Genomic DNA, 26,540 nt, shown 5'->3' with positions numbered 1-26,540 from the left:
TCCCCATTCTCGCCAGGGTACTGAGCACAGATACCAGATACTTGCAGAGGAATTTGGGTGCAGATGCAGCAATGGGCAGTAAGGCCCACTGCAACTTCTCAGGATTCAGGTACAGACACATGGCTGTAGTGAGCAACAATTTATGGCATTAGTGCGGAAAGGAGCCATCAGTCCTACAACACCGAATTGGAGACTGCACTTTATCTGGTAATCTGTGACGCACACACACATGTATCCATGGTTACCCACCGCCACCCTGATACTCGAAGTCACTGGCACGGACACCAAGCAACTTGGTATCAAGTACTGATCTATCGCGTCATCTCCCGACCACATGAGCAGGCCAGGCAACCTCAGATGAGATCCAAAGAATAGGAACCAAGGATAAACAACAAAGAGGAGAAACAGAACTTTTGTCATTTCATATCCACACTGAAGTGCATTAAGCAAAAGTTATGAAATGCTGATAAAGGTTGCACAGTCAAAAAAGGATTTTAGTACTGCATGTTCCAGCTGCTGAATGAGTGTTATGAGCCTCAGTCCAGTTGTTTTGTACTTTGACATGGAAGCAGCATGAGAAACTCAGCTAAGCCAACACAGCTAGGATCGGCTCCCAGCAGTATGTCCTACCTGATCAACCTGGTCTACTTCCTGGAGAAAAACAGACGAGGGGAAACCAAGCAGAACGAGAGAAAGAAACTCGTAAACAGTCATGATCGTTAAAAAAAATCAAAACACTAACATGAAGGCACGACACGAGGGCACGACATTCAGTTACGCTAGTCCACGTTACACACTCCTTGTGGCTGCGAGGAGCTCGGGAAATACAGGGCATAAAGGGGGGGCTTCCTCCTCTTAATGCTGGCACAAAAACGAAGGGAGTTCCTAGACTTCGTTTGTATAGAAGATGTTGCCATGACCAAATGAATATACCGATTTCTTTGAAAGATGTACAAAGACTGGGCTTCCTAACATCTCTGAGCAACACTGTGTGAGTGAGACGACCTAAAGGTACACGACTTCAGAGTCTATTCCCCTGGACCAGCTGATAAGGATGGAGACACAGGAAAGACCAACAAAATCAGTAAGAGTTGAAAACTCTAAAATGTATCAAAAACTTGTATTATTTCTATACTACAAAGGAGCAAATTGCTTTCTGCAAGTAGGTTTCTTATGAATTTAAGATTTTTAATTATTCTAAAATTCCTCCCTAAAAATTCAAGATTCTTTCAATCACACACTGAACCTAAATCTTAAGTATGAAAGCCTTAATAATGTGATTTCACTGCCAGTTCCAGTAAGAAAAGCCCATCAGAAGTGTCTGCTGATGGGAGTTTCATAATCTGAAATCCAAGCACGAGGGAGACAGAAGCCAGCTCTGAACAACAGCTGAAAAGGGAATCCACGTTTGTGTATAAAATAACAGGCGTGACTCGATAGTGCCCAAACAGAAGGAGCTTACTTTTCATCTACTTCCTCCCTCGGGGGAAGAGTCTTAAAACTCCTCAGAGTCACAGGCTAACCACTCACACAGGAGAAACCTTTTTTTGAAAATGTTAAAAAAGCCTTCTATGACAGTTCTGAGGGGATGAAAAGATTAGCTTGCCTCCAACTATCCTGACAGGAAAAAAGCAACCAAATCATCTATTGTGTTGCTTAAGATCACGTACCTCAAGTGTCACAGCTGAATAATGCTGACAAGTGGTTTAGGAAAACTTTTTTAGAAGTCTGTAAATTTACTTTTAAGGACTTTAAAGATTAAATCTTCAAGTTACCTCTAAGTGTGAAAAACTGTTATGCCAATTTTATCAACTACAGGCAAACAGTAATAAAGGAAACGAACCATTCTACCGAGAGAATATGCTAATTTCCTGAAATTTGAAAACTGGTTTACGAAAGAAGTTGAACCTGATTTTCATCGTGAGTGAGAAATGTCATCACATTCACGATACCTACGCCCATGATGGGAAACCCAGAGGCTGACTACCAGCAGCCTGGTGGGGCCATCATCAAAGAGCGAGTCCTTTTTTACAACAACTAAAAGATTCTGCAGGTGGTCGTCAGGGACCCATGGGGCAGGTGATGCAGAGAACTGCTTGGTGGGCGAGGGGTCCTGTCAGGAGGGACAGGGACCCCGTGTGGGCGAGGGGTCCATTGGGAGGGACGGGGACCCCGTGGAGCCAAGCACAGGCACCCACACAGCACTGAGGGCCCTGAATGCGACCCAGCTACTCACTTTATAACGGTTCATTTTACGATACGTGAATTATTTTTTAATTCTCAATGCCCTCTCACACCTAGTGTGATTTTAAGGGCCTTTTTCATGATCATTATGGGACCACACACAAACCTTCCCTTCCCTTAAATTTTGTAGGAAAGAAAACAAAAGAAAGGTTTACATTTCAACTTTGAAAGCTATACAATTTTGGATCCTGCTTATGTAGCTTTTGCTTTAGAAAAAAAATTATTCAGATAAAGTCAAGCATGTAAGCAAATCTGAAATGTTAAAAAAAAAACAACTGACTTAGTTGATTTAAAAGTTATCACCACAGTCATGGGCTGGTGCGGCCCTGCAAGTCAGCGCTTACCTGGATCACCCCTTCCATCATGCTCACCATCTTGTTGACGATGGCCATGACTTTGTGCGTGCGTTCCGCAGGGCTGACGTCGGGTCTGTACTGGCTGGACAATACATACCGACACGCCATGTATAACACGTAAGTAGGTGACAACTTAAAATGGACTGTAGAGCTATTAGTGTAATTTATAATGGCAGATAAAAATGAATCTTCAGCTGTGAAAAGATTTCAAAAAAGAAAAAAAAACCATGAAAACTCAGACGAAGAAAAATGGAATAAGAAATAATTCACTACCAGTAGAATCTGAAATTACTCACAACTTTCCCTGAATTCAATGCTTGCAGGCAGAATCAGGTCAGGCCCGGGAGCATCCTGAGTTCTGAAAAAGCAAAGTGGCCATCTCTTAAAACCAGGTCACATTAGCTAACAGCCCCAACAGACAGTGCGGATTCTGCAACTATTTTTTAAAAGTCAATATTGCATACAAAGTCTTGGCTCATTTTCACGTGGAGACTCTTCCAACATGCGGGTGAGGGAACTGGGGGTCATCCCAGCCCAGCTGCTCACGGGTCAGATCCTGAGTATCTGCTTCTGTCAGGAGAACACACCCGACCACGAGTCAGTTCTTGATGAAGACGCCCTGCGCTGTAGAGACGGGGCTGCCGGGCGCCCACTACCACAACGGCTTGAGTAACAGTGAAAGACACCACTGGGAGAAAGAGAAAGTCTAAACCTCCCTGAGCTTGAAACTGAGCTCTCACACACGAGAGGGAAAAACGCTCTAACAGCCGGACACCACCTGCCATCTCCTGGTCAATCAGACGGGTGGTCCCTGCCAGCCCGGCCCTCGGCTGCGCTGTGTCAGCATCTGTCCAGGCGCACAGCGACGGCACCTCAGGGTGACCAAGACAGCTGACCAGAGGGCTACGGGCCGGCTCGGAGAACCGCAGCAGCTCCAGCAACAGTCTCGTCCTGCCACGCTCGCCTTCTCCATGCACCAAAGGCGAGTAAGGGGAAGATACAACAGGAATCCATTCAAGCTACTATAGATGTCAAAAGTAAAAACAAAAACCTTTTCACCAAATTATGTGCTTCCGAATTTATTACCCAGTCTCTAATTTATTAATTTGGATTTAACTCCATACTTCAGGTATAAAAATGCTCTTAGAATATAATTCAAAAGCTCAATTATTTTTACTATGTCTTTCTTACACTGCCATATTTGTAAACATCTAGAACTGCAGACAAAGCGCTTATTTTTCAATCTAATACCCACAACATGAACCTGGGTACAGTTTACCTATTTTTTTTAATGCTTTATCACTTCAGCAAATCTAATACAAATTAGGAACTTAATTCTCATTGAAAAATCTAAAAAATGTGTCAATGATACTTTAAAAGTTAATCCAATCATTCAAAAAGATTTCTTCCTTAACTAAAATTAGTATTTAATCATTCACTGCTTAAGCCTCTCAGATTTTATGACTAAACCAGTGAAGAAAACTGCAGATGTGAGAAACAAGAGATTGAAAATGGGAAGAACCATGTTTCCATCACTGTCTTCATAGCAACAAAGTAACATTTCAAATAAAAGTTTAATTAAAGTCTTGGCAAAACAAATGACCTTGCAAAAAATTTAATTAAGATATATGCTCATAGATAAAATAATTTCTGACATACAATTAATCATCACATGGTTATTTTGATGCATTATCGTACTACATTTACTTATTAACTGTGTATACTTATTAATTTTTCACATCCTGAAGACATTATGCCATCAATCTTCCCCTGCCCCATCTCAGTTATTTGCTTCTTCAAATATCTGTGGGCTAAGAACCACTATACATACATCTCGATCACCTTATAAGCAGACGGAGGTACGCCACATAGTACTAACTCACCATCCTGAACATCTTCCTCTAGAACACACTACCAAAAACAAGCATGGACACAGAAAGCAGACTACTCATTATTACAGCTAAAAAAAAAATTACAATATAATTCATACTGTAATTATAAAAAATTCAAAAAATAATACTGAATAACAACCAAAAGCAGACAATAAAAACGAGGTAAAAACATGAAGTTCCCATATGAGTCTACAGATTTAATTACTGGCTGCTGCTGCTGCTAAGTCACTTCAGTCGTGTCCAACTCTGTGCAACCCCATAGAAGGCAGCCCACCAGGCTCCCCGGTCCTGGGACTCTCCAGGCAAGAACACTGGAGTGGGTTGCCATTTCCTTCTCCAATGCATGAAAGTGAAAAGTGAAAGTGAAGTCACTCAGTCGTGTCCGACTCTTAGCAACTCCATGGACTGCAGCCTACCAGGCTCCTCCGTCCATGGGATTTTCCAGGCAAGAGTACTGGAGTGGGGTGCCATTGCCTTCTCCGTTACTTACTGGGATGAATGTCATTAAAATCTTAGGAGGCACAGTGCCCTCTGCTGCACAACGTCAGAACTGCACCTGCAACCTGTCGCTCAACTGGTCCCTGAGCAGCCCTGGCTAACGCCCTGGTTACTGGAGCTGCACCGCGATGGTCCGAAGGGCTCCGTCAACAATCTGAGGTCCATGCTTATGGTGATGGTGAGAGTCACACGGTGCCCCCTACTTCCACCTCAGCACCGAACTGAACCATCTGCCCTCCCACACTGAAGTATGCTACTAGCCAAAGGGAAACAGAACCCTGACTTATTAAGGTCCTGCACACTGAAAAATCCTAAGATAAGGAAGTAAGAAAAGCTCCAAGCTCTCTGTTCAAAGGATCCAAGCAAGAACAAAACCCGAAGAAGAAACAACATCCCGTTTGTCAGTCCGTGGAGCAGGGAAAGGGCAGGTGGGCACTCTGTGACTCCTGAACACGCAGCTTCAATGCCACTTCTTCTAGATATGGGTAAAATGACTAGGCTCATCTAAATATAAAAATTACCAAATGATTAAAATCCTCTAAAAATTCCCTTTTTCCTGTTTTTACAGAGTAGCTAGCCTATTTAACATAGCAACATTTTAATTCAGACTATTTCACCTAGACATGGTTGAGGTATAAAGTGAGAGATAAAATTGTTAATTGAGCATTTTCTTTTTTAATTCGGTGACATGAAAAGCAAATACCCGTGAGGTTCTGCCCACATCCCGGAGGGCTCAGCTGGACCTCGAGAGCGGATCCCTGCTCCAGCCCCTCTGTGCCCCCCAGCCCCGGGCACGGGGCCCTGCCCCACCTGCTGTCCTGCCGGCGGTAGTCCAGCTGCTGCTCCACGCGGACCATCGGCTTCACCATCCCCCGCTCAGCGGTGCTGGAGGTGGACGGCGTCCTGTCGCTGTCCAGCCTGGCGGTGCTCTGAGCCGGGGAGACACAGGCGCTTAAACAGAGCACGCAGCCGTGTGTGTGACACCCGGTGTGGCTGGGGATGTGGGCGGGGGCCTGGGAGAGGGGCCACAGCCGCGCACCCGAGCACTCAGACCCACGTCCTGGGCAGAGAGCAAGAGCGCGGCTCTGAACCAGCTGCTCGGGCGTGGGCAGAGAGGGCCCCCACGGCATCTGGACCCCACGCGCTTCTCGGGTCAGAAGACAGCAGAGAGAGCACACGCGCGGTGTGAAGAGGCAGGTCTCTGTTTACTTGTGAGTTTTAAGAAAGGATGTGCAAGCTCACTATGGCAGCGCAAAGCCCGATGAAGAACTAAGTGCAGAAACGGGCTCACTTCCTGCCCTTAACTGACACAAGGAACGGACGCCCACACAGCAACCCACGTGGGGCACAGAAGCCCCACCAAGCAGTGCCCACTGCCAGCAGCCTGTGGCCGGTGGGGATGGCGACCGACGCTCAGAGAACCATCAGAACAGACCAATACAGTCAGGTGCAAAGTTCATGGCAGCAAAACTCTCTGCCAGACTTCTCAGTGCCCCTCCCTGTGGATACTGAGCGCAGGCGCGGAGCCCGCCAAGCAGGGAGTGACCTACACGGCGCGAAGCGCACCGCCCACTCCTCGTATCGCCCCAGACGAGGCTGCACAGCCTGCTCTGAAGACACTTTCCCGCATGTGGTGAACAGCATGTAGTACAATTTTTATGTTACAGAGCAGTGACAGGGAAGTGGAGAGACCCCGTGTCCCAGCCACCAACCAACCCACCCCAGGAACCAGCGGCAAGACAGCAACTACAGAGAAAGAAACAGCTGCCGTCTCAGGCCCAGGTCGGGGGCGGGGGGCCTCTCCTTGGTGGCGGGCGGCTACCCAGAGCAAGCACAGTGCAGGAGAGGAGGGTCCCGGGCAAGTGTGGTACCCGCGGAGAGGAGAGGGCAGCCAGGAGCTGGGACCAGGCTGAGGTCACAAGCGCAGCAGCCGTGACCTCTGGGGTGACCTGATCTGAGCGAGGAGTCTGGTCCTAGAGGACAAGCCTGGGACACACTGCTTGGAGAGAAAGCACAAGCTCCTGGCCTCTGCGGCTGCTCCCGCGGACCGCAAGAGACAGGGTGCCCGCACACAGGCCCCGCAAAGCCCGCACCACGCTTCCCTGCGCGTGTCAGCGGTTCTCCACTGCCACCCTGCCACGTGGACACGGTCCTATCGGTGACGGACAAGCACCCACCTTGCTCGCTGGTAAGGCCATTCCACTGTGAACGTCTCCTCCTAAATCAAAAGTTGTCTCCTGAACAATTCTGTTGAGATAAAACAAAACAGCCACAGAATTAATAGCTCTCAAATGATCAGAGGCAGTCTCTTAATAGTACAAATTGTTAAATAACCCAGTGTGCAAAGATCTTCAAGAAATCACTTTACTATCAGAATATGAATCTAACGAATAAAAAAAACTATACTGACTTTATGAGCTGTTTTTTCCAACATGTACTGAATGCTCTCAAGATCAGAGTTTTTAAAACTAGGAACACAAAATTGAAAAGAAGCATAAAGAAGAAAAGGAGCTCATCCATTGTGCGAGTTTCTTAATTTCCCAGTGTAGCATGGGCCCGTTTGCACTGCATGCTGGGCATGTGAACAATCGCACAGTGACTCTGCCATGACTCTGACGGCAGAGCCCACAACGGCACGGAGCTCAGGGGTGCAGGTGACGAGCACGCGGCCATCGACACAGCGCCAGACCGATCACCCACACACATCATCAACACCAACTGTGGCGTCCTGGGGTGCCCCACCACCAAGGCTCTGAAGACAGAGACCCCGAGTCTGCAGCTAAGAACACACACACATCACGCACCCTTTGAGGAACCAGAATAAGAACAGCAAATGAAGCCCAAGTGTAAATAAATGAAACAGGGACTAAAAAGACAACAGAAACGATCATAAGAGATGGTTCCTTTAAAAGATGAGCAAAACAAACCTCCAGCTAGACTGACCGAGAAAAAAAGAGAGAGGACTCAAGTCAACTGGAAATGAAAGCAAAGATACTACAGGCAACACACAGGGACACATCAGAACACACCACTACGAACAACAACGCCCCAACTGGGCAACCCAGAAGAAAAGGGTAAATCTCCAGAAACAAAATCTTGCGAGACTAAAGCATGAAGAAACAGAAAATCTGAACAGATTAATCACTGGAAAGGAGAGTGAATCAGTAATCAAAGGCCTCCCAACAAACTAAAGTCCAGGACCAGATGGCTTCACTGATGAGTTCTACCAAACATTTAAAGAAGAGTTAACACAAATGCTCAAATGATTCCAAGACATAGAAGAGGGTGGGGGGACAGTTTCAAACTCATTTTATGAGCCATCATCACCCTGATGCCAAAAACAAGACAGGGACACCACAAGAAAAGAGACTTTCAAGCCAACGTTCCCACTGAGCACAGACGCAAACATTTCAACAAAACATCAGCAGACCCAATTCAACAAAATAGTGAGATGCTCACTCACCAAGATAACGGTGACCGATCCCAGCAAAGCCAGATGGTTCAACACTCACAAGTCGATCCACGTGGTACACCACGTTAACAAAAAGGAAGGGTAAAAACCACACGATCATCTCACACACACACAAGGTTCGACAAAACTCAACAGCCATGTATGGGACCCCCCTGGTGGCCCAGTGGTGAAGAGGCTGCCTTCCAATGCATGTGGTGTGTGGGTTCAGTTCTTGGTTGGGCAATGCTGCGGGGCAACTAAGCCGTGTCCCACAACTACAGAAGCCCCTGTGTGCTGCAACTAAGGAAACCCGTGTGCTGCAAGGAAGACAACAGAGCCAAAAAAAACGTTGTTTCTACACACTAGTAACAGTATCAGAGGGATTAGAAAAACAATTCCAATTTATAATTGCATCAAAAAGAATAGAACACCTAAATTTAACTAAGAAAGTAAAAAACAAATACACTGAAAACTTTAAGACATTCATCACAGAGATGGAAGAAGACACAGATAAATGGACGACACTAGATATCTTGTGCTCAGGGACTGGAGAAAGTAATACAGCTGAGATGTCCATTCTACTCAATGTAAGACCAGGAACCATAAAACTGAGAGGAGAACACAGGCAGGACACTCTTTGACATAAATCACAGCAAGATCCTCTGTGACCCATGTCCTAGAGGAATGGAAATAAAAACAAAAATAAACAAGTGGGACCTAATTAAACTTAAAAGCTTTCACACAGCAAAGGAATCTATAAACACAGTGAAAAGATAACCCTCAGAATGGGAGAAAATAATAGCAAATGAAACAGCTGACTAAGGATTAATCTCCAAAATATACAAGCAGCTCATGCAGCTCTACACCAGGACAAAAAAAAAACCCAATGAAAAAGTGGATGGATACACATTTCTCCAACGAAGACATACAGATGGCTATTAAACACGTGAAAAGATGCTCAACCTCACTCATTATTAGAGAAATGCAAACCAAAACCACAAAGAGGCATCACCTCACTGGCTGGAATGGCCGTCTTCAAAAACTGCAAACAACAAACTCTGGGGGCGGGGGAGGAAAGAGAACCCTTCTGCACTGTTGGTGGGAATGTAAACTGATGGAGATTCCTTAAAAAAAAAAAAACTAGGAATAAAACTAGCCCATGGCCCAACAATCCCACTACTGAGCATATATCCTGAGGAGATAAAAACTGAAAAGACACAGGTGCCCCGACGTTCATGGCTGGGACATGGAAACCACCTGGCTGACACGGACAGATGAACAGAGCGCTGTGGCGCACAGATGCAGTGGGGCGTCACTCAGCCACAAACGGGCTGCGTTCTGAGTCAGTGCTACTGCGGTAGATAAAGCTAGAGCCCACTGTACAGAGTGAAGTGGCAAGTCAAACAACAGTATATTAAAACACACACATAGAGAATCTAGAAAGATGGTGCTGATGAACCTATCTGCAGGGCAGCAACGGAGACGCAGACACAGCGAACAGACCTGTGGACACGGGAGGGGAAGGAGAGGGGGGACGAGTTGGCACAGAAACACGCGCATCAGCAAAGGGGAAGCGGGCAGCCGGTTCGAACCTGCTGTGCGAATCAGGGAGCGCAAGCCCGGCGCTCCATGACAAGGTAGAGGGGTGGGGGGAGGCTCCCGAGGGAGCGGACACGCACACCCACGGCTGATTCACACTGATGTGTGGCAGAAACCAATACAACATTGTAACGCAATTATCCTTCAATTAAAAATAAATTTTAAAAAATCTTATTAAAAGTAGTAACAAAAAAACCAAGGTCATAGATACAAACATACCGGTGGTGACCAGAGGCAGAGGTTTGTGGGTAGAGGGAGGGGGTAACGCACAGCACAGGAACCAGAGTTCAGCGGTCATTAAGAGAGCAGTCCTGAGTGTTCTCATCCCAAGGAAAGAACTCCTGTACCTCTGATGGCGAGGACAGCACCTACACGCACTGTGACCACCTCACGTGTGTGCAAATGCTGAGTCCACGCCCCACACCTGCACTGGCATGGGGATTATGTCTCGTTTTAAAGGTATACAGAGATGTGTGTAAAAAAGAAAACACAAGTTACTTACCTAGAAGTTTATGTAACAGTTTAATGTTAGAACAACACTCATCTTTATAAAAGTGAGAAGTCTGCCCTAGTTATGGATGTACATAGAGGTACCGGTATAATCAACTACTAAGCAGTTTCCACTAGTTTTGCAGGAGAAAGATACTAGAGATCGAGTTTCACAGTGGCACCACGCCGACACGATCTCGGCTTACCCAGAGATGTGACTAGACTGGACTAGACACTGCAGCCCCGCAAAGCAGGACCCTCTGCGCCGGAACAGCAGCAGGAGGCCGAGCTCTCAGACGCACGCACATCCTAGCAAGACTGAGACTGACTCTGACGGGGGCACAGACGGCTAACAGAACTGCTCGTGACAGTGATGCTACGACGAACACCATCAGAAGAGAGACGGCACAAAGCCTAGAAGTAAGCCCAGCAGCAGACAAGAGGCGTGGCGAGGAGAGGGCAGGCAGAGGCTGGATCCCCCGCCGAGGAGCCGCCAGGAGACAACGTGGGAGACGGAAGGCCCTGGAGGCTCCAGGGCAGGCCTGCGACACCACGGGGCAGGCTGCGCACCTGCTGGCCCGAGACCCACGCCCACCAGCCTGAACACCGGCAGTAAAGCCCTGGGCCAGCACACTCGCTAACAACAGTCACCGTCAGAGAGGGCGTCTTCCTCCCGGCCTGCAGACAGTAAGTGTTTCCTTTCCTGCCACAGGCCCGTGTCGCAGGTCCTCAGAGAGGCACTAGGTGGAGCCACAACACTTTACGTTCCTTTAAAAAAAGACCGTGTTTTATCACTAGGAACAGAAATGATACATACGTTGCAACAAAATCCAACAAAAACCTAGTTACCTAGATTCAGAACACTGTAACTCAAAGTATGGCTTTAAAGTATCAGCTAAAAGACAAAATTTAAAAAGAATTTAAAAAACCAGCCACAACTTCCAATTTCAAGACGAAGTCAAGACCTTCCTTCCTTCTTCTCTGAAACGAACCCAAACCCAACCTGAACCACAGATGGTGAATTCTGAATTTTTAGAAATTAGAAGACAATAAAACACAGTCCACGGCTAACTCACATCTGCTCTGGCATGATCACACTCTCCAGAATTCTCAAAGGCACCAGTGCTCTTACCCAGACTTATGTCTGGGGCCCTTCACAGTCAGGCCCCCGTCCACGGATCTCTTGGGGAGCGTGTGGTCCTGGCTGGGGTCCACGAACTTGAACACGTGGGACGCCCCGAACTGCACCTTCATCCCGCTCTGCAGCATCGTGGTCTCCGAGATGCGCTGCCCATCCACGTAGGTCTCAGCATCCATGCTTCTCGGCGTGACTGTGACCACCCCGTCCATATTCGTGAGGTCACAGTGATGGGGCTGAATGCCTGAACCAAACAACTGGGAAGGAAGGAAAATCCAAGGAACTTCCATCAAGCATAGAGCATTTAAAACTGAATTTTAAGATTCTGGAGTCCCCCTTTCATGATAAATACAACCTAATAAACTCTGGATTTTTGGTGGTTTCAGGGAACTTCCCTCAATAGCAAAAAAGTAATAAACACTGTCAAGGTAACTTTTATTTTTAGCTTCCAGGAGCTTGCATGCTTATGAGATGATAATGGATCTAACCGGACGGATCACTGGAGTGCTCTGCTGTGGGGAGGATGGAGGAGGAGACGGACACGGGTCCTCGGCCCCGTGGCTCCAAGCTGAGAAATGAGGGCAGAGAGAGCGCGGCCTGCCAAGCTCAGCCCCAAGAGGCGAGGGGCGAACGTCCTCACTCACAGACACCCAGGACCTGGCCCAGTCTAGCCCGAGCGCCGCGCCGAGCGGGAGTGATGCCTGCCTCCCGTTGCGTGTGGGCCCCGGGGATGCGCTTGCCTGTACTGTCTACTGAAGCACCCTATAAAAGCAGCCCCATGTCCCGGGGAAAAGCGAGCAGGCCAGGGCCCTGAGGGGCTGGAGGACCGACGCTCACGCCTCCCGCGCCGCCAGCCGTCAATCTGCTCTCTACGGCCCCGCCCCGGCCCCGCCCACGCACCTGGATGGAGCTGTCGTCGAACTTCTCGGTCCCCACCTCCGTGACGCTGAGCTGAAGGCGGTAGAGCTTTGGCTTGTCTCTGGAGTCAGAACCGTCTGCGGGAGGAGAACAGGCTTCACTGCGAGTCAAATCACAAGGCTCTCGCCACGTGATTTGAAACAAGCAAACGGGCAATCCTTGAAAAGACAACCACTCAGTTCTCAGGGTTTCTTTTCAAAGAACTCCCCAGGTTTACATCCTGCAGTTTAACTGGGTGCACAAAATGCAAATGAAGACACGAACGTATCAGTTTCTGCTTATTACACTACAAGGTACTAACACCAACCTTCCTACCAACCTTGCTTACCGCATAAAAAACGCATCCTGACCACATGGTACTGGACCCATCTGGTCCTGAATGAAGACCAGGGAGGAGATCGGGCGCCTCCAGACTGACCGTTGCCCCATGAGCCCTGCACACAGCCCGCGGGGAAACGCGAGCCCTCTCCCAGGTCCAGGGGCAGACCCAAGGAGGCGGCCCCACGCCACCCGCCGGCCGCCACCGCGCCGAGTCCCAGTAGGAACTGCGGTGAGGCGCCCACCTCCATGGAGCGCAACTGGGGAGAAACACAAACAGAGACTGGAGCTTTCTGTGTCATTTTAAACTTCCTGGAGCCGCGAGACGTTCCCCCTGGCTGTGCATGAACTTCTCTGACCTGATGGGGTTGCCTGGGGGTAGAGCAGGAGGGGGAGGGGGACCACATGCGCTGAGACCCCTGCCCACTGAGGCCCGGACACTTACCCCCCCCTACATCCCAGCTAGCGCAGGCCACTCTGACCCCAGCCCTGGTGCCCAGGCGGGGACGGGCCTCAGCCCCGACACGGCTGCATCAGGACGCGATCCCAGCCCGGACAGCAGCCTGGAGGGTCCCCGCCGCACCGGAGGCTCAATGACTTCAGACCCACTCACCAAGGGGTCAGGAGATGGGCCCGCCAGAGCACACAGAGGATGGTCCCAACTCTCGAAGACCAACACCGGGAGCAGGGCACGCAAGCCGTCAGCACGGTCGCTAACTTGTGAGTGCACAAAGCAGCAGGCTGATGGCAGGTTTCCTATCTGCGAGCTACTGCAGCAATTCTGAGATCGGGTGAAGAGGAGACCGAGCCGGGCTCCATAGACTTCGCCTCGAACAGAGCCCACACGGGGCATCCCGGTGGGAGGCGGCCGCAGCGGAAGCCTCGTCTGAGCCTTTCTGTTTCACCTCCAAGTACTGACTCAGAACAGGGCATCCATCATGTGGGGCCTTCCTGGACGGGCCAGTTCCATCAGACCTGCCGGGGGCGTGTTACTCTGCTGCCTTTCAACACCTCGGGCAGCCCTGGGGTCAGTCCGGGCTGAGAGGCATCGTCAGCCGTGCCGTGCCCCCGAAGCAGCCGCTTCCTCACACCCCCACCCCTGGGCTCCGGCGCAGAAGGGCGTCTAAAATGGTCTCTTTACACCTGGCCCTCAGCACGGACCGTGGTCCACAGTGTGCATCCCGTAAACTGGGACCGGTTAACAGGGAGTAGCTACTAACTAAAAATGGAGAGAACAGAATACTGCAGTGTGGCCACACAGAATTACACTAATGAATCATAAAGAAAGCAAAAGAAGCAAATTAGTGGTCCAGAACAATTGTCTCAATTACAACGTTTAAAAAGAAAACAACAGAAGAATGTGAAAAATGTGTTTAGCGGTGACAGAAAAATGCACAGATGCTTTCTTCTGAAATTCTGAATGCTTCTGAAGGGCATCTTGTGAGCTAATAACCTGATAATACAAACTTTTTTTTACATCAACATTTACAGCCACGAATTTAGAAACATAACAAGAAAGGAGAAGGCGATGGCACCCACTCCAGTGCTCTCGCCTGGAGAATCCCACAGGCGGAGGAGCCTGGTGGGCTGCAGTCCATGGGGTCACTATCAGTCGGACACGACTGAGCGACTTCACTTTCACTTTTCAGTTTCACGCATTGGAGAAGGAAATAGCAACCCACTCCAGTGCTCTCGCCTGGAGAATCCCACGGGCAGAGAGACTCCTGGGGGGCTGCAGTCCATGGGGTCGCACAGAGTCGAACACGACTGAAGCGACTTAGCAGCAGCAGCAAGAAAGGGAGCTCTACAGACTTCCCCATCCTCTCCTTTCTCACCACTTCCCTGTAGCAGAAACCTGCCGACAGGCGGACAGAAACCACCTCTCAAGCCCCTCCTTCCTCACTGCTCCCCAGGAGTAACACGAGAGAGAGACACCTTTACAGGTGTGTCCAGAGTACCCGGAGTGGGGGCCACAGATGCCGGAGACAGAAGGGAGCCGAGGGGCCATGGGGAGAAACGGAAATGGAGGCAAGGAATGTGCAAGGAGCCGACTTCTCCTCGTGGGTCCGCGCCCCTCTCCTCAGCAAAAGCAGTCATCTCAGGGGCCGGACACACACCACAACTGCTGCGTAACACAAACCCTTCTGCGTCCCCTTCTGTAAACACTGCTTGTGCCTGGAGGGCGGGAGCACCCTTCTCCCTTCAAGCTACAGCAGCTCTGGCGTGGCCCAAAGGCGGAGTAAGTCCTCTTGAGGAACCCGACCACACACACCAGAGCTTCTCCCAGAGGTTTTCAAAGTTTTTTTTTAAATTTTGCACTTTTGCCTTAAAAATATGTGTTGTTGTTCAGTCGCGTCCGACTCTTTGCGACCCCATGGACTGCAGCACGCCAGGCATCCCTGTCCTTCACCATCTCCTGGAGTTTGCTCAAACTCACGTCCGTCCAGTCAAACAGGTATGCAACACAATCATATGGTTCAAAACTCAAAAGGCACAAAAAGTCCAGGTGAAACATCCCCACCTCCGCCCAGAAGCAAACCTGCAGCGTCTGCCTTTAGTGGATGGGGCAACCTGACGCCCAGCGTCTCCGGCGCTCACACACCTGTCAGAGACCGACTCGGGGCTCCCGAACAAGCTGCACAAAACCCTGTCAGACGTCCAACACCTGACTAACCGGCGTTTCCTCTGAAATTCACCCTGAATTTCATCTGCCAACTCTGCCAGCACGCCCCCACGCCTAGCACTCTGCCCTGCACGCTGGTCTGCTGCGGCTTTCCCCAGCACTCCCAGAGACCGCTCTGAGCACATCCTGAGAGCGAGCCCAAGGGCGCCTGCATTCTCAGCCGGCAGCACTTCCACACAGCCAGCTCCGCCTCTGCCCCCAACCGCCGCCGGCGGCCGGCTGGACGAAGCGGCTGGGGTCCTGCCAACCACCCTGCGTGGATGGAGGGAGGGGACTCGCGCACCTAAGGACAGCTGACCGCAAGCACGGCCCCGCCGCCGTGCTGCACGCCGGAGATGCACAGTGAGGAAGTGGATGATGGTCACGTGCCCAGAGAGCTCACACTTCAACAAACCAAGAGAACAGTTAAGACATCAACAAAAAAGAAATGTGAATCTTACTGAAACATGACTATCGAGAGAGTATTTTCACTAACTCTATTAGAAAAAAAAATCCAAAAAACTGTCTCCTCAAACAAAAACTAAGGACACTTCAGTGAAGTCGATGACTGTATCATGCGTATTTTTGGTACATGCCAGGTAAAAAAAAAAATGTATTCTCTACTGTTCCATTATTTTACAGTATGAAATTAAAAAACATAGGAAGACATTAGAGTCCTTTTCAGGAATAAAATAACAACTGAAACATGTCTAAGACTCTATTTATGTATTACATCAAAGTAGGTGATACATACTGGGTTTGATCTCTGGGTCAGGAAGATCCCCTGGAGGAGGGCACGGCAACCCACTCCAGTGTTCTTGCCTGGAGAATCCCACGGACAGGGGAGCCTGGAGGGCTACAGTCCGTGGGGTCCCACAGAGCTGGACACAACTGGGCAACTAAACGCAGCACACAGCACAGGTGGTAAACACCAATTGTTTCTATTTTTCTTTAAAAAATGAACAAAACCCCCCCAAACTCCAAGTTTGGCTAGTATCTGATGAAAACCTGTATGATCAGTTTGGACAAAGTTCAACAAACCAATATAAGATGCTACAAGCTGAATAAGTTTTCTATACAAGAACGTACTTGACTATTACATTCGACATGCAAAATATGACATTTAAAATGTAAAAACAGACCAAAGAAATAATTCCATGTCCTATCTAAGATAGACTCTACTGCACAAAATTTGAGAAACAAACCCCAAGTAAGAAAGCACAGCTCTGCTGACAAGAGATGAGTTTCAACCGGGAGAACGAGGACAGCCCTAAGACACCCTGCATCCGGTCCGGACACCAGTGAGAGCCCCACCAGGGGCCAGGGGTGAGTGGCACCACTGGCCGGCCGGCTCCTCCTCTGCAGCCTCCTGGGGCATCACACACGTGGCCCTCCCCACGCACCATGCCCCACCTCTCAGCCCAGGCCCTCTCTCTCTGGGCCTGGGTCTCAGGCTGTCTGTTCCCCGTCCATCTCCTCCTCCCCCGCCTCGCCCCCTCTTCTTGATTGTCTTGGGGGAGAGGGAGTTGAAGGTCAAGAAAACCAGTCTCTTCCTTCTTCACTCCAAATTCTCACTTAAGACTTATCCTGAACAAAGGAACTGGAAATGTCTGCAAAACAAGCTTCTCTTAAATGAATTCTGGATATGGAACAATTACTAGATAGGTATAAAATGAAAGGACATTAAACTCTTAGGAAGCGTTATATTAATTGAACAATGAACACATCACGCATGTGGTCAGTCCACATTGTTCTGCCCGCGAGGCGGTCAGTGCTCTGGTTAAGAAAGCAGTAGGAAGCACAGCGTTACCTTCGGAAGCGTGAGAGCTGTAGCAGGCCGAGTGGTTCCTTCTCCCTGGGGTCGGAGTCATGCACGGCCCCCAGGTGAAGGCCGCAGCAGGACAGAGGCCGTGCAGAAGGCGTGGGGGGAGACAGAGAGGGTAAGCTGCAGGGGCGACCGTGCGCGGGAAAAGCGCGCCACCCGAGCCCGGGGCGCGGACACGGCAGCGTGCTCCACGCGGCGCGAGTGTGAGAGACCGAGGCCCACTGTTAGGGAGACACTGAGACAACAGGTGAGTGCCCGAGGCGGGCAGCAGTTAGTCCAGCGCAGGGAGACCCCCACCCTGCTGGGAGGAGGCGATCGCTTCCACCCAAAGAATAACATGACTCGCTACCCCTGTCCCTCCAAAAGACAGTGGAAGCGTGTACCCACGTCTCAGAAGCCTGGACAACACCTGCGGGCCTCAGTTCCCCCCGCCCCCGCCGAGGACACGTGCTGGCTGACGTGCAGCCACGCGGTCCTCACCCCCGACCTGCCACCCAGCGGCGGGTGGCAAACACCCTCTCATTCCGCCTGCAGACCGTGCTAGGAGCGCTGCAGCCACACCGGCAGGCCAGAGGGCTCTGGGGTGGACGGCTCTGGGGTGAGAAGCCCGTGGCAGGCACCGGGCCTGCCTCCGTGACCCCCGAGTGCGGCCTCCATGAGCAGAGAGGCTCCCCCGCGGCCCCGCACCTGGCAGGGCGGCAAAGCCCTGGGCGCACAATGCCCACCCACTCAGAATGAGACCGCAAATCGCAGGAGGACAGCGAGACCTCTGGCCCCTCTGCACCCGCTGCCCAGGCTTTGGCGGCAGCTCTGCGACCCTGACTGGAGGTAGCAGAGGCCGGGGCACTAACAAGTGTGTGATGCACGCCGCCAGCGTCTGGTGGCAAGCAGGACACAACTGGCATCTGCGCAGGACCCACCCTCTGTTCCTCTACGCCCGCAGAACAGCTCTACACAGTTTACAGCCTGGGAGACGCTAAGTGTGAGATCAGCAGTCAAAACAGCACTTCTCGCCGAAACATGAGTCCCAAGGTCGGGGGTTTAATCTGACTTTTTGCTGCTCCACCTCCAAGGCCCAGAGCAGCGCCGCCACCTAAGAAGCACTTGGGAAGCACTCGTCACCTGCCCTGCCACCACCCAAGTCAGCTTGCTGGTCTGCATTTCAAAACTACCCTATGTCAGCTGCTGTGTATGAAGTCTCTATGGGCTAATACTATTTTCAAACATTTTGGTTTGGGAGAAAGAAAATAATCATTAATTTCCAGCACGTAATGCAGAATTTTAAAGGACAGACCCAAGACCCAAAGACTAAGTTTCAAAACCAACTGCCGTCTCCCAGCCACCATGCACTGCTGCACACGTCTGAGCACCAACCCTCACACCCAGACGCCAGACACGCCAGGTTTCCAAACCAAAGTGTCCAGACGCCAGACACGCCAGGTTTCCAAACCAAAGCATCCATGAACTTTTCAGCCAGAGAACTCAGAGACAGAGCAATACTCACATTTCCCCACAAACAGCTAATCAATTTTAAAAAAAACTTCAGACATAGAAGTTACTGCCTGTAGCACAGGGCCACAGACTATAAACTACAGTCAGTCAAAACAGCAGCCATTTTACCTGTATCAACACCACACCACCCAGAGGACACCCTGCACCACAGGGACCACGCCCATCATTAGTGAGCCATAATTTTGTAAGCAAAAATGAATACTCAGGAATCAAAGAGCAAAACATACTTCCTGCCCAAGGATCCACAGGCTATCTCCGTAACAGTTTGCTTCTAGCTAACCTTTTGTAGGATTACTTACTAAGCTTCATTTAAAAGAAACTCTGGGTGGGAGGGTCGACTCTGGTCTTGATAGCATTTTAGGGTACAGGTCACAGGGCACCATTTTAACCAAATAAACAGAAATGACGCAGTTCAGCTGAATGAGAACGATACACGTGTCACACACGTATCAAGTATGTAAGCAGATTAAGTACATTGTATAACAATGTGTGTGCATAAGACATTTTAGGAAAGTCAATATATTTCTCTGCCTGATGACTAACTTGTAACAACAGCTTTAGCTTAAGACAGCACAACAAACACACTGTCTAGAAGGCTGACCCGAATGTACACTTAGTCTATTAGAAGGCTGACCTGAAGGTACACTTAGTCTATTAGAAGGCTGACCTGATATACACTGAGTCTATTGTCATTTAAAACTACGCACATACCCTTCCTCTTACGCATGGACTTCTTGGATATACAGCTGACTTTACAGATATCCTTTAGGAGATTCATACACTGAGCAACAGTGTAACACATACACACACATCTGCCTCTAGAAAATCTGTCCTGAGAAAAGTATGTCTCAGTTTCCTGATTTTTAGTAGCTAAAGTATTTTACAAGGTTATTTTTGGAAAAAAATTTTTTAAAGGGAGTAGATCATTTAAACATCTCAAAAACTCTCTGTATTCACTATTTAAGATTTTGTTTTTCAATATCCATTTTTGTGCATGTTAAGTTTATTCTTATGCATGAATATACATACCCTATAATCTTAAGGGTTTTTTTAATAAATACCATCTTATGATGGCTACTTTAAAAAATAAATAAATAAATGGTCTTTAAAAAAAAAAAAGGATGTCAACCAAAAGAAAGTCTATCCGAGTAAGATTCACCACAAAGCACAGCACGCCCAGCGTGGCCCTGCTCACCCGGGCTCAGCTCCACGAGGTAGGGCAGCTTCTCGGGGGGCAGGGCGGAGCCGTAGGCCGACCCATCGGCTCTCTCCTTCCCCTGCAGGGGCTTCCCGTCCGTGTGCTTCTTACTTTTCTTTGGGATGTGGTCTGGTGGCCTCCTCTTCAACTGAAAGACTAAAATCCCTAGAATAGAAACTGTAAATTATCAACCGACTCAAGTGAATGTCGATGGACAGCTAATCGACCATCAGCTGCCCAAGGTTCTTCAGGAAAATGCAATTTAACATCTCCCAGGGTGACTCCAGTGGTAAAGAATCCACCTGCCAATACGGGAGATGCAGGAGACCTGGTTTGATCCCTGGGCTGGGAAGATCCCCTGGAGGAGTAAACAGCAACCCACTCCAGTATTCTTCCTGGAGAATCCCAGGGACAGAGGAGCCTGGGGGACTACAGTCCACAGGGGCGCAAAGAGTTGGACACAACTGAAGCAACTTAGGATTGCACACCACTGCCCAAGGCATAATTAAGAAAAGCTCACGCAATTTAACTTTGTGTTCTTGAAAACTCTTGTAAGCAATTTCCCCAAAGCATTTTAAATTAACAATCATGCAAACACGTCATATGCTTGAAAACAACATATTTCAGAATAAATGCTTCTATTGGCAAACAACCCTATGATCAATATGTCCATACACACATGTAGTAACACAGACGCACATTAATACATACACACAAATATTCTTAATTCAATTAAGTCACAATTAAGATCAATTTGACTTTAATAAAGTTTAACTTCATATTGTCCAGAAAAAGTACGAAGCAAGTGTACATTTGAAAGTACCAATCTACATTCAAATATGCCAGGGTTAACTGGCAGTAAGTTTTCACGTCTTTGTCAACACCAAGGCCCTTCACTGAGCAACAGCGAGCTTCAGAAGTATTTCTGAAAGCAAGAAAACTGTTCTCTCGTCAAAAATGCACCTTTATGCCCTCACCGCTCTGAAATAATCAGGAGAAATTGTCTGAGCGGTGGAAAGTCCGGATTCCTTATACAAAATGACTAGAGGATTAGACAGTATTCAGGGTTGAAGGTTATCTTCCCTATTACCACAAGCCTGTCCAAACGTCACCAGTCCGTCTGGTCAGCAGGGAAGGAACCAGGTGCCAACAGGTGCCAACCCCTCATGAACTGACAAGGTGCTCTGGTCTGGCTTCTGCAGGACACAGTGGCCCTGCTGCTGCGTGACGGTCTGTGCCAGGCCTCCTGCCAGACCCACCTGGCACAGAGCAGCCTCAGGAAGAGGAGCCAGCAAGTTCAGTAAGGAGGCGGAAGACGGCCCAGCACACAGTCCTCAAGAGACACTGCCACGCACACCTGCCTCTTCCGGCAGGTTAGACCCTAACCTATCAGGTATCCCAGAGCTAATTCCTTAACAAATACAATCTCTCTTTACCTCTGTCACTCGGCCATTCCCTGAAGATCTGTAAAGGACATTCGTCATCATCAAGGATAACTTCTTTAGCACCTTTTTCATCAGAATGCTGGGCTCCAGGAGGAAGCATGACCTAAGAGGGAATAACAATTAACTGTGACTACACCCAAAAAGTGAATCAGCGGGTATTTAAAAGAATTTTTTGTTTTTGAGGAAATAAAAAAAAAGTCACTATAGAACTGAATTGTTCAAACACTATAAACAATCCTGAAAAACATGGACAAAAATGAGGGAAAAGTTTCCAATAAAAACCTCAGCCAGCTGACCAGAATGCTGTTACTGGCCTGCCCTCTGTCCCGCTCCAAACGCTAGTCGGGTCTGCTCCCTGACACGCTCTGTTGGCAGGCTGCCTGGGATGCTCGACCTGTGAGGAGGCTCTTAAAGAAAGATGACTGCATCACTGCAGACCCGCCGGCCCACAGCCTGCCTTCCACTGTCACACTGGTGTTAAGAAGGCAGTTTCATCTAACACATCCTCTGCAGGAAAACCATCACAGAGCAGCAGCAGAAGAGACCAGCTTCCCTTTTTGTGTACAAAGTTCATTTTTAGGATTAAATTTAGATGCGGTACACGGCGTTCACTGAACAAGGGCTTTACGGCACTGCACGCACGACACTCACACATCTGCAGCGCTGTATAACTTTTTATTCTATTCTAACGGCAAGCAATGTCCTAATCATTGGAAAAACCCTGTGACAGAGAGAAAAAGAGCCAGTGACCAGGGCCCAGTCTCCAATGCCCTGCTGAGTTCCAGTCCATCTCTCAACACCAACCAACACACAACTACAGAAACCAAAGCCAGTCACTGGCACCTGGAGATGACTTTCAAACTCAAGTTAATTCAATAACGTTATAACAGACATTATGCCCAATTACATCATATGTGCATATACCAAGTGGCTTGGACGTCTACAGAACCGTGTTAACTTCTCTCTACACTGCTACAAATCACCCTAAAAAGACGTTTATTATTAATACGACACACCCTTACGCTTAAGTAACTGATATTTTCCTCATAGTGTCTTGTACTAAACGTAGCATCCTGGGCTTGGAACGCATGCTACTCCAGGGTCTGACTTGCACTTGTCTCTTCGGTCTCACACTCTGCCACGCAGCCTCAGAGAGCAAGTTCCTCAGAACTTCTCTGGATTCTCCACCAGGCCACAAGACCCCACGCTGCACTGCACCTGTAACGCGCCTCCCAACTTCGGGGTCCAGCGAGCACCCCCTCTCACCCCTCGGCTCGGGGACAACTCCCCCAGAGAGGCTTCCCCAACCTCCGTGCTCGGCGCAGACTGCGTGCCTGTATTTCTCATTCTTGGCTTGTCTCCCTTTACTGTGAACTCTTTTGAAGGCAGGTCTCAGCTTTGACCTAACACAGTATCTAACACAGTTAGCACAGTACCTAACAAAGAAGCAGAACCTACCTATGCCCTGAATAACTCACTGAAGAGAGAACAGATGAGTGGATGAAGATGAAAGAGCTTCGTATCACATGATCAGTAAGAGGGCAAGAAAGCAAAGGACTTCTATCTCAAGGATAAAAACAATTATCAACCCCTAACTCATTTTGCCTAAACAGGGAAAAAAAAAGAAAAAAATGCTCAAGAACACAGTATTTAGAACAAAAGCCCCAAACTATGCGACCCTCAAAAGAATCATCAAACGATTTCAAAGAGACTGTCAGAAAAAGCCCAAAGAAAGTATTTTACAACTTCATGCCTCTGACTAAGGTGCTCTTTCATTTTCTCATTTTCATCAATAAAATTAGGCAGAAATTAAGGAAAGGAAAACCCACATTATGAAGTCTACTACCACGCAGTCTCTCAAATGCAGCTTCATGGAAGGGAGAATCACTGAACAGACTTAGACACAGTACCGCTCCCCTGGCAGACACCTGGGCCTCCACGCCAAGAGTCAGGCGGCGGTGGCAGCCTCGGGGCCACAGCCTAAGAGGCCCAGGTGGAAAAGGGCCAGGCCTCTGTTCGGCAATGCAGACTCTATTCACACCACTGCTTTGCTGTTTTCATCCTCAGACACTTTCCATGGTGGTTATTAACTGGAAGTATGAGGAAAATGGACCCAGAAAACCCAAATCCTTCAGGTCTGGGAGACACACTAGTGTTATTTCTTTGACATTCTCTCTCTCTCCACTTCCTATTGCTTTTTCTACCTGATCCTCCGTCAGACCCTAAATCTCCCCGTCTCCTGTCTTTCTGTCCTCTGCTGATGTCCTTCACGTCCCCTTTCACCCCTCCTGCTAACACTTCGCGCCCTGGCCCTTCTCTGCAGGCTCCTCCCACAGCACTCTGGTCCATTCCCCCAAGCACCAGCCCAGCCCTTCTGTCTCAAGTCTCAGCTTTTGAACACTTCCGTCTGCTTTGTCTCGTTTATCTCAAGTTCTCTCATCTGCTTGGGCTGGTCTATCTTTCACTTTCAAGGCATTTTCCAGCATCTGTTGAGTCCGGGTCATCCTCTCACACTGACGGCGAGCCCAGGGAGAGCAGGTGGTTCTGGTGAGGGTGCCCACTAGTGAGCCAGGATGTCCGCAGGTCAGAGTTCATACAGGCTGCTCCTCCCTGAGAGATGGTGCCGTCTGGAAGGAATCACTCATCTTCTGGCTGTCGGGACTCGGGGCACAGCCTCCCTCCATCCTCCTGCTTGTGGTGAAGACCTTGCTATGCCAGGACCCCCAACCCTGCAGTGTGACCATGGCCTTCAGAAGGGGAGGTGACAGGACAGCCACAACGGGGGAGGTAGGCTGGTGGACGATACTCCCTGAAACAACTCTCGGGACAGCTTGTCCTGAGATGGTTTTCAATGCTGCCCGGGGAGTGCTAGAGCCCCGTACTCCTGGGTCCTCGGGACTGGGACGCAGGCCCCTCTGCAGGCGGCTTCCCGCCAGCAAGTTACACATGCCTCTTTCAGGTCTTGCGTTCGTGTCTGCGGCCACACCACCCTGAAAGCGCCTGGTCCTGGAAGCTAAGCAGGGTTGGACCTGGTTAGTACTTGGATGGGAGGACTGCGTTCACAGCTCTTGCCATCTCTTCTCTCGTGCCCTTTGTTCTTGTGCATTTACACAGAGTTCTTTATTCCTTTATTGTCATCTCAATGGGATAAAAACATCTGTCTTCTCATCTATTTCCAGCTGAAAATTGGGCTTTACTCATAAAATTATAGATCTAGCAAATGGTTTTTCCAGCAGAATATAAATTCTCAGCTTTATAACGAGAAGAAAAAGCCATAAAACTCAAGCAAGGCCTCTTATTTAACCCCTTCTGTAGCAACACTACCAGCACCGCTGAGAGCTCAGAGCAGACAGCACTCAGCTCACAGCTTGAAAGACTGAACACTGCTAGGGTTCTGAGTCGTCTACAAAGTCAGTGCAAACCCAGCCACAATTCCAGCAGGTTTTATGTAGAAACTGATAAGCTGATTCTAAAACTTATGTGTAAATGCAAATAAGCTGGAATGACCAAAGCAATTTATTAAAGCAAAAGGAAAAAGTGCAATGGGGACTTTATATGATTTTAAAAGACTTACCATAATCTATAGTAATCAATATAGCTTGATGTTGGCAAAAAGATATAAGATATGTAAATGAAACACCAGATTCCAGAATTAAAACCAAAAATATATATGGCCAACTGATTTTCCACAAAGGTGCCAAAGCAGAGAGGGAAAAAAGAAAGCCTTTGTAACAAATGGCCCTGGGTAACCTGGGTGTCTGAACAGAAGTGACTCTAACCTCATACCATACACAGACATTATCTTGAAACGGAACATACAGCCCCAATCTAAGACCTAAAGCTATGACACTCCTAAAATAAAATACCGGTAAAAGTGTTCACAACTTTGGAGGAAGCAAATTCTCATATAGAATAAAATAAGTATAGAATGCTAAAACAGAATTACCAAGTTAGACTTTAACAATTTTAATCATTGAAAGATACCACTTTAAAAATGAAAAGGCAAGCCAAGCCACAGACTGGGAAAAAACATTCACAGCTTATGTATCACACGTAGGACTTAATATACATATAGATCATCAGGGAAATGTAAGATTTTTCAACAATGAGATACAACGACACACATCAGAATGACAGGTAAGATGACCGACCAAACAAAAGATGAGTGCAGAGAGAGCAACGGGATCTCTCGTCTACGTGTGGGGAGCTGTAAGCGGTACAGCCACGCTGGACACGCACACAAGTGCCTCCTGTGGGACTGAGCCCTCTCCTGAGTCTTTACTCAAGAAGAGAAGTACTTCTACGAGAAGACTTGCCACGTATGTTCACAGCAGTTTTACTGAAGGAGTTAAAAAATGAAAACTGGAAACAACGCAAATTCTATCAACAGGTGATGGATGAAAAAACCATGACACACCCACATAACGAAATACACAGTAGAAAGAGGCACAAGGAATCGTCTGAGGGGTCACTGTGCTGACTCGCCAAAACGGACAGTGCTGTGAGCTTTAATGCATGTGAGGTACCATGTGACGTACTGCACCGTAATTAGTCCTGAATAATCTTGCGGGAGGAGGAACTAAGACTAAGACTACCGCACTTTGATTATTTAACAGTCAATTGCTAGGATGAAAGAAAGGAGGACACCTTTTAAAATCTACTTTCAGTGAGATTCTGACAGAAATAACGGTTACAACGAGCTAATACCTACTTGGGACTGACTTAAAGGTGAGGGATTTACCAGAAAGTTTGTCTTACAAGAGAAAAATCTGCTTGATTTTACTCAGTGTGACCAAATCAATTCTGAGGTGTAAAATTTCACTGTTATTTCTTGAGAACTCGGGTCAAAGATACAACCTTCATCTCCAAGAAATTATGGATGGCAACTAAGTCTATCAACCAAATGTTGGTTAGTGACAAACAGCAAACCAAGATTTATTTAAATGTTGAGTTGTTACGTTAAGAAAACAATCACTAAAGCAGATTTTACTAAAA

The 26,540-nt window shown here is 48.4% G+C and overlaps 1 protein-coding gene across 21 annotated transcripts in view; it reads right to left on the bottom strand.

Annotated features, from left to right (window-relative positions):
- The window catches only part of AFDN (afadin, adherens junction formation factor), a 112,836-nt gene that overhangs the window by 41,286 nt on the left and 45,010 nt on the right, over positions 1 to 26,540 (bottom strand). For 16 of the 21 annotated variants that reach the window (XM_086318718.1, XM_086318722.1, XM_086318720.1 and 13 more), the window contains exons 7-15: positions 21,537 to 21,648; positions 20,098 to 20,265; positions 12,568 to 12,662; positions 11,662 to 11,924; positions 7,168 to 7,237; positions 5,801 to 5,919; positions 2,897 to 2,958; positions 2,589 to 2,794; positions 631 to 651 (exon numbers count right to left, since the gene is read on the bottom strand). In XM_086318718.1, the coding sequence (XP_086174844.1) occupies positions 631 to 651; positions 2,589 to 2,794; positions 2,897 to 2,958; positions 5,801 to 5,919; positions 7,168 to 7,237; positions 11,662 to 11,924; positions 12,568 to 12,662; positions 20,098 to 20,265; positions 21,537 to 21,648 (1,116 nt within the window). The remainder of the gene's footprint in view (positions 1 to 630; positions 652 to 2,588; positions 2,795 to 2,896; positions 2,959 to 5,800; positions 5,920 to 7,167; positions 7,238 to 11,661; positions 11,925 to 12,567; positions 12,663 to 20,097; positions 20,266 to 21,536; positions 21,649 to 26,540) is intronic. The other 5 variants (XM_086318731.1, XM_086318732.1, XM_086318742.1 and 2 more) reach the window with 1 other exon arrangement.

The sequence above is a fragment of the Bos grunniens genome, chromosome 9 (assembly GCF_055505025.1).
Source record: "Bos grunniens cultivar Pamir isolate PY7600 chromosome 9, Bosgru_T2T1.0, whole genome shotgun sequence".
NCBI classification, from domain to species: domain Eukaryota; kingdom Metazoa; phylum Chordata; class Mammalia; order Artiodactyla; family Bovidae; genus Bos; species Bos grunniens.
Note: the sequence above shows the minus strand (reverse complement) of the source record. Positions and strands in the feature narration are given on the sequence as shown.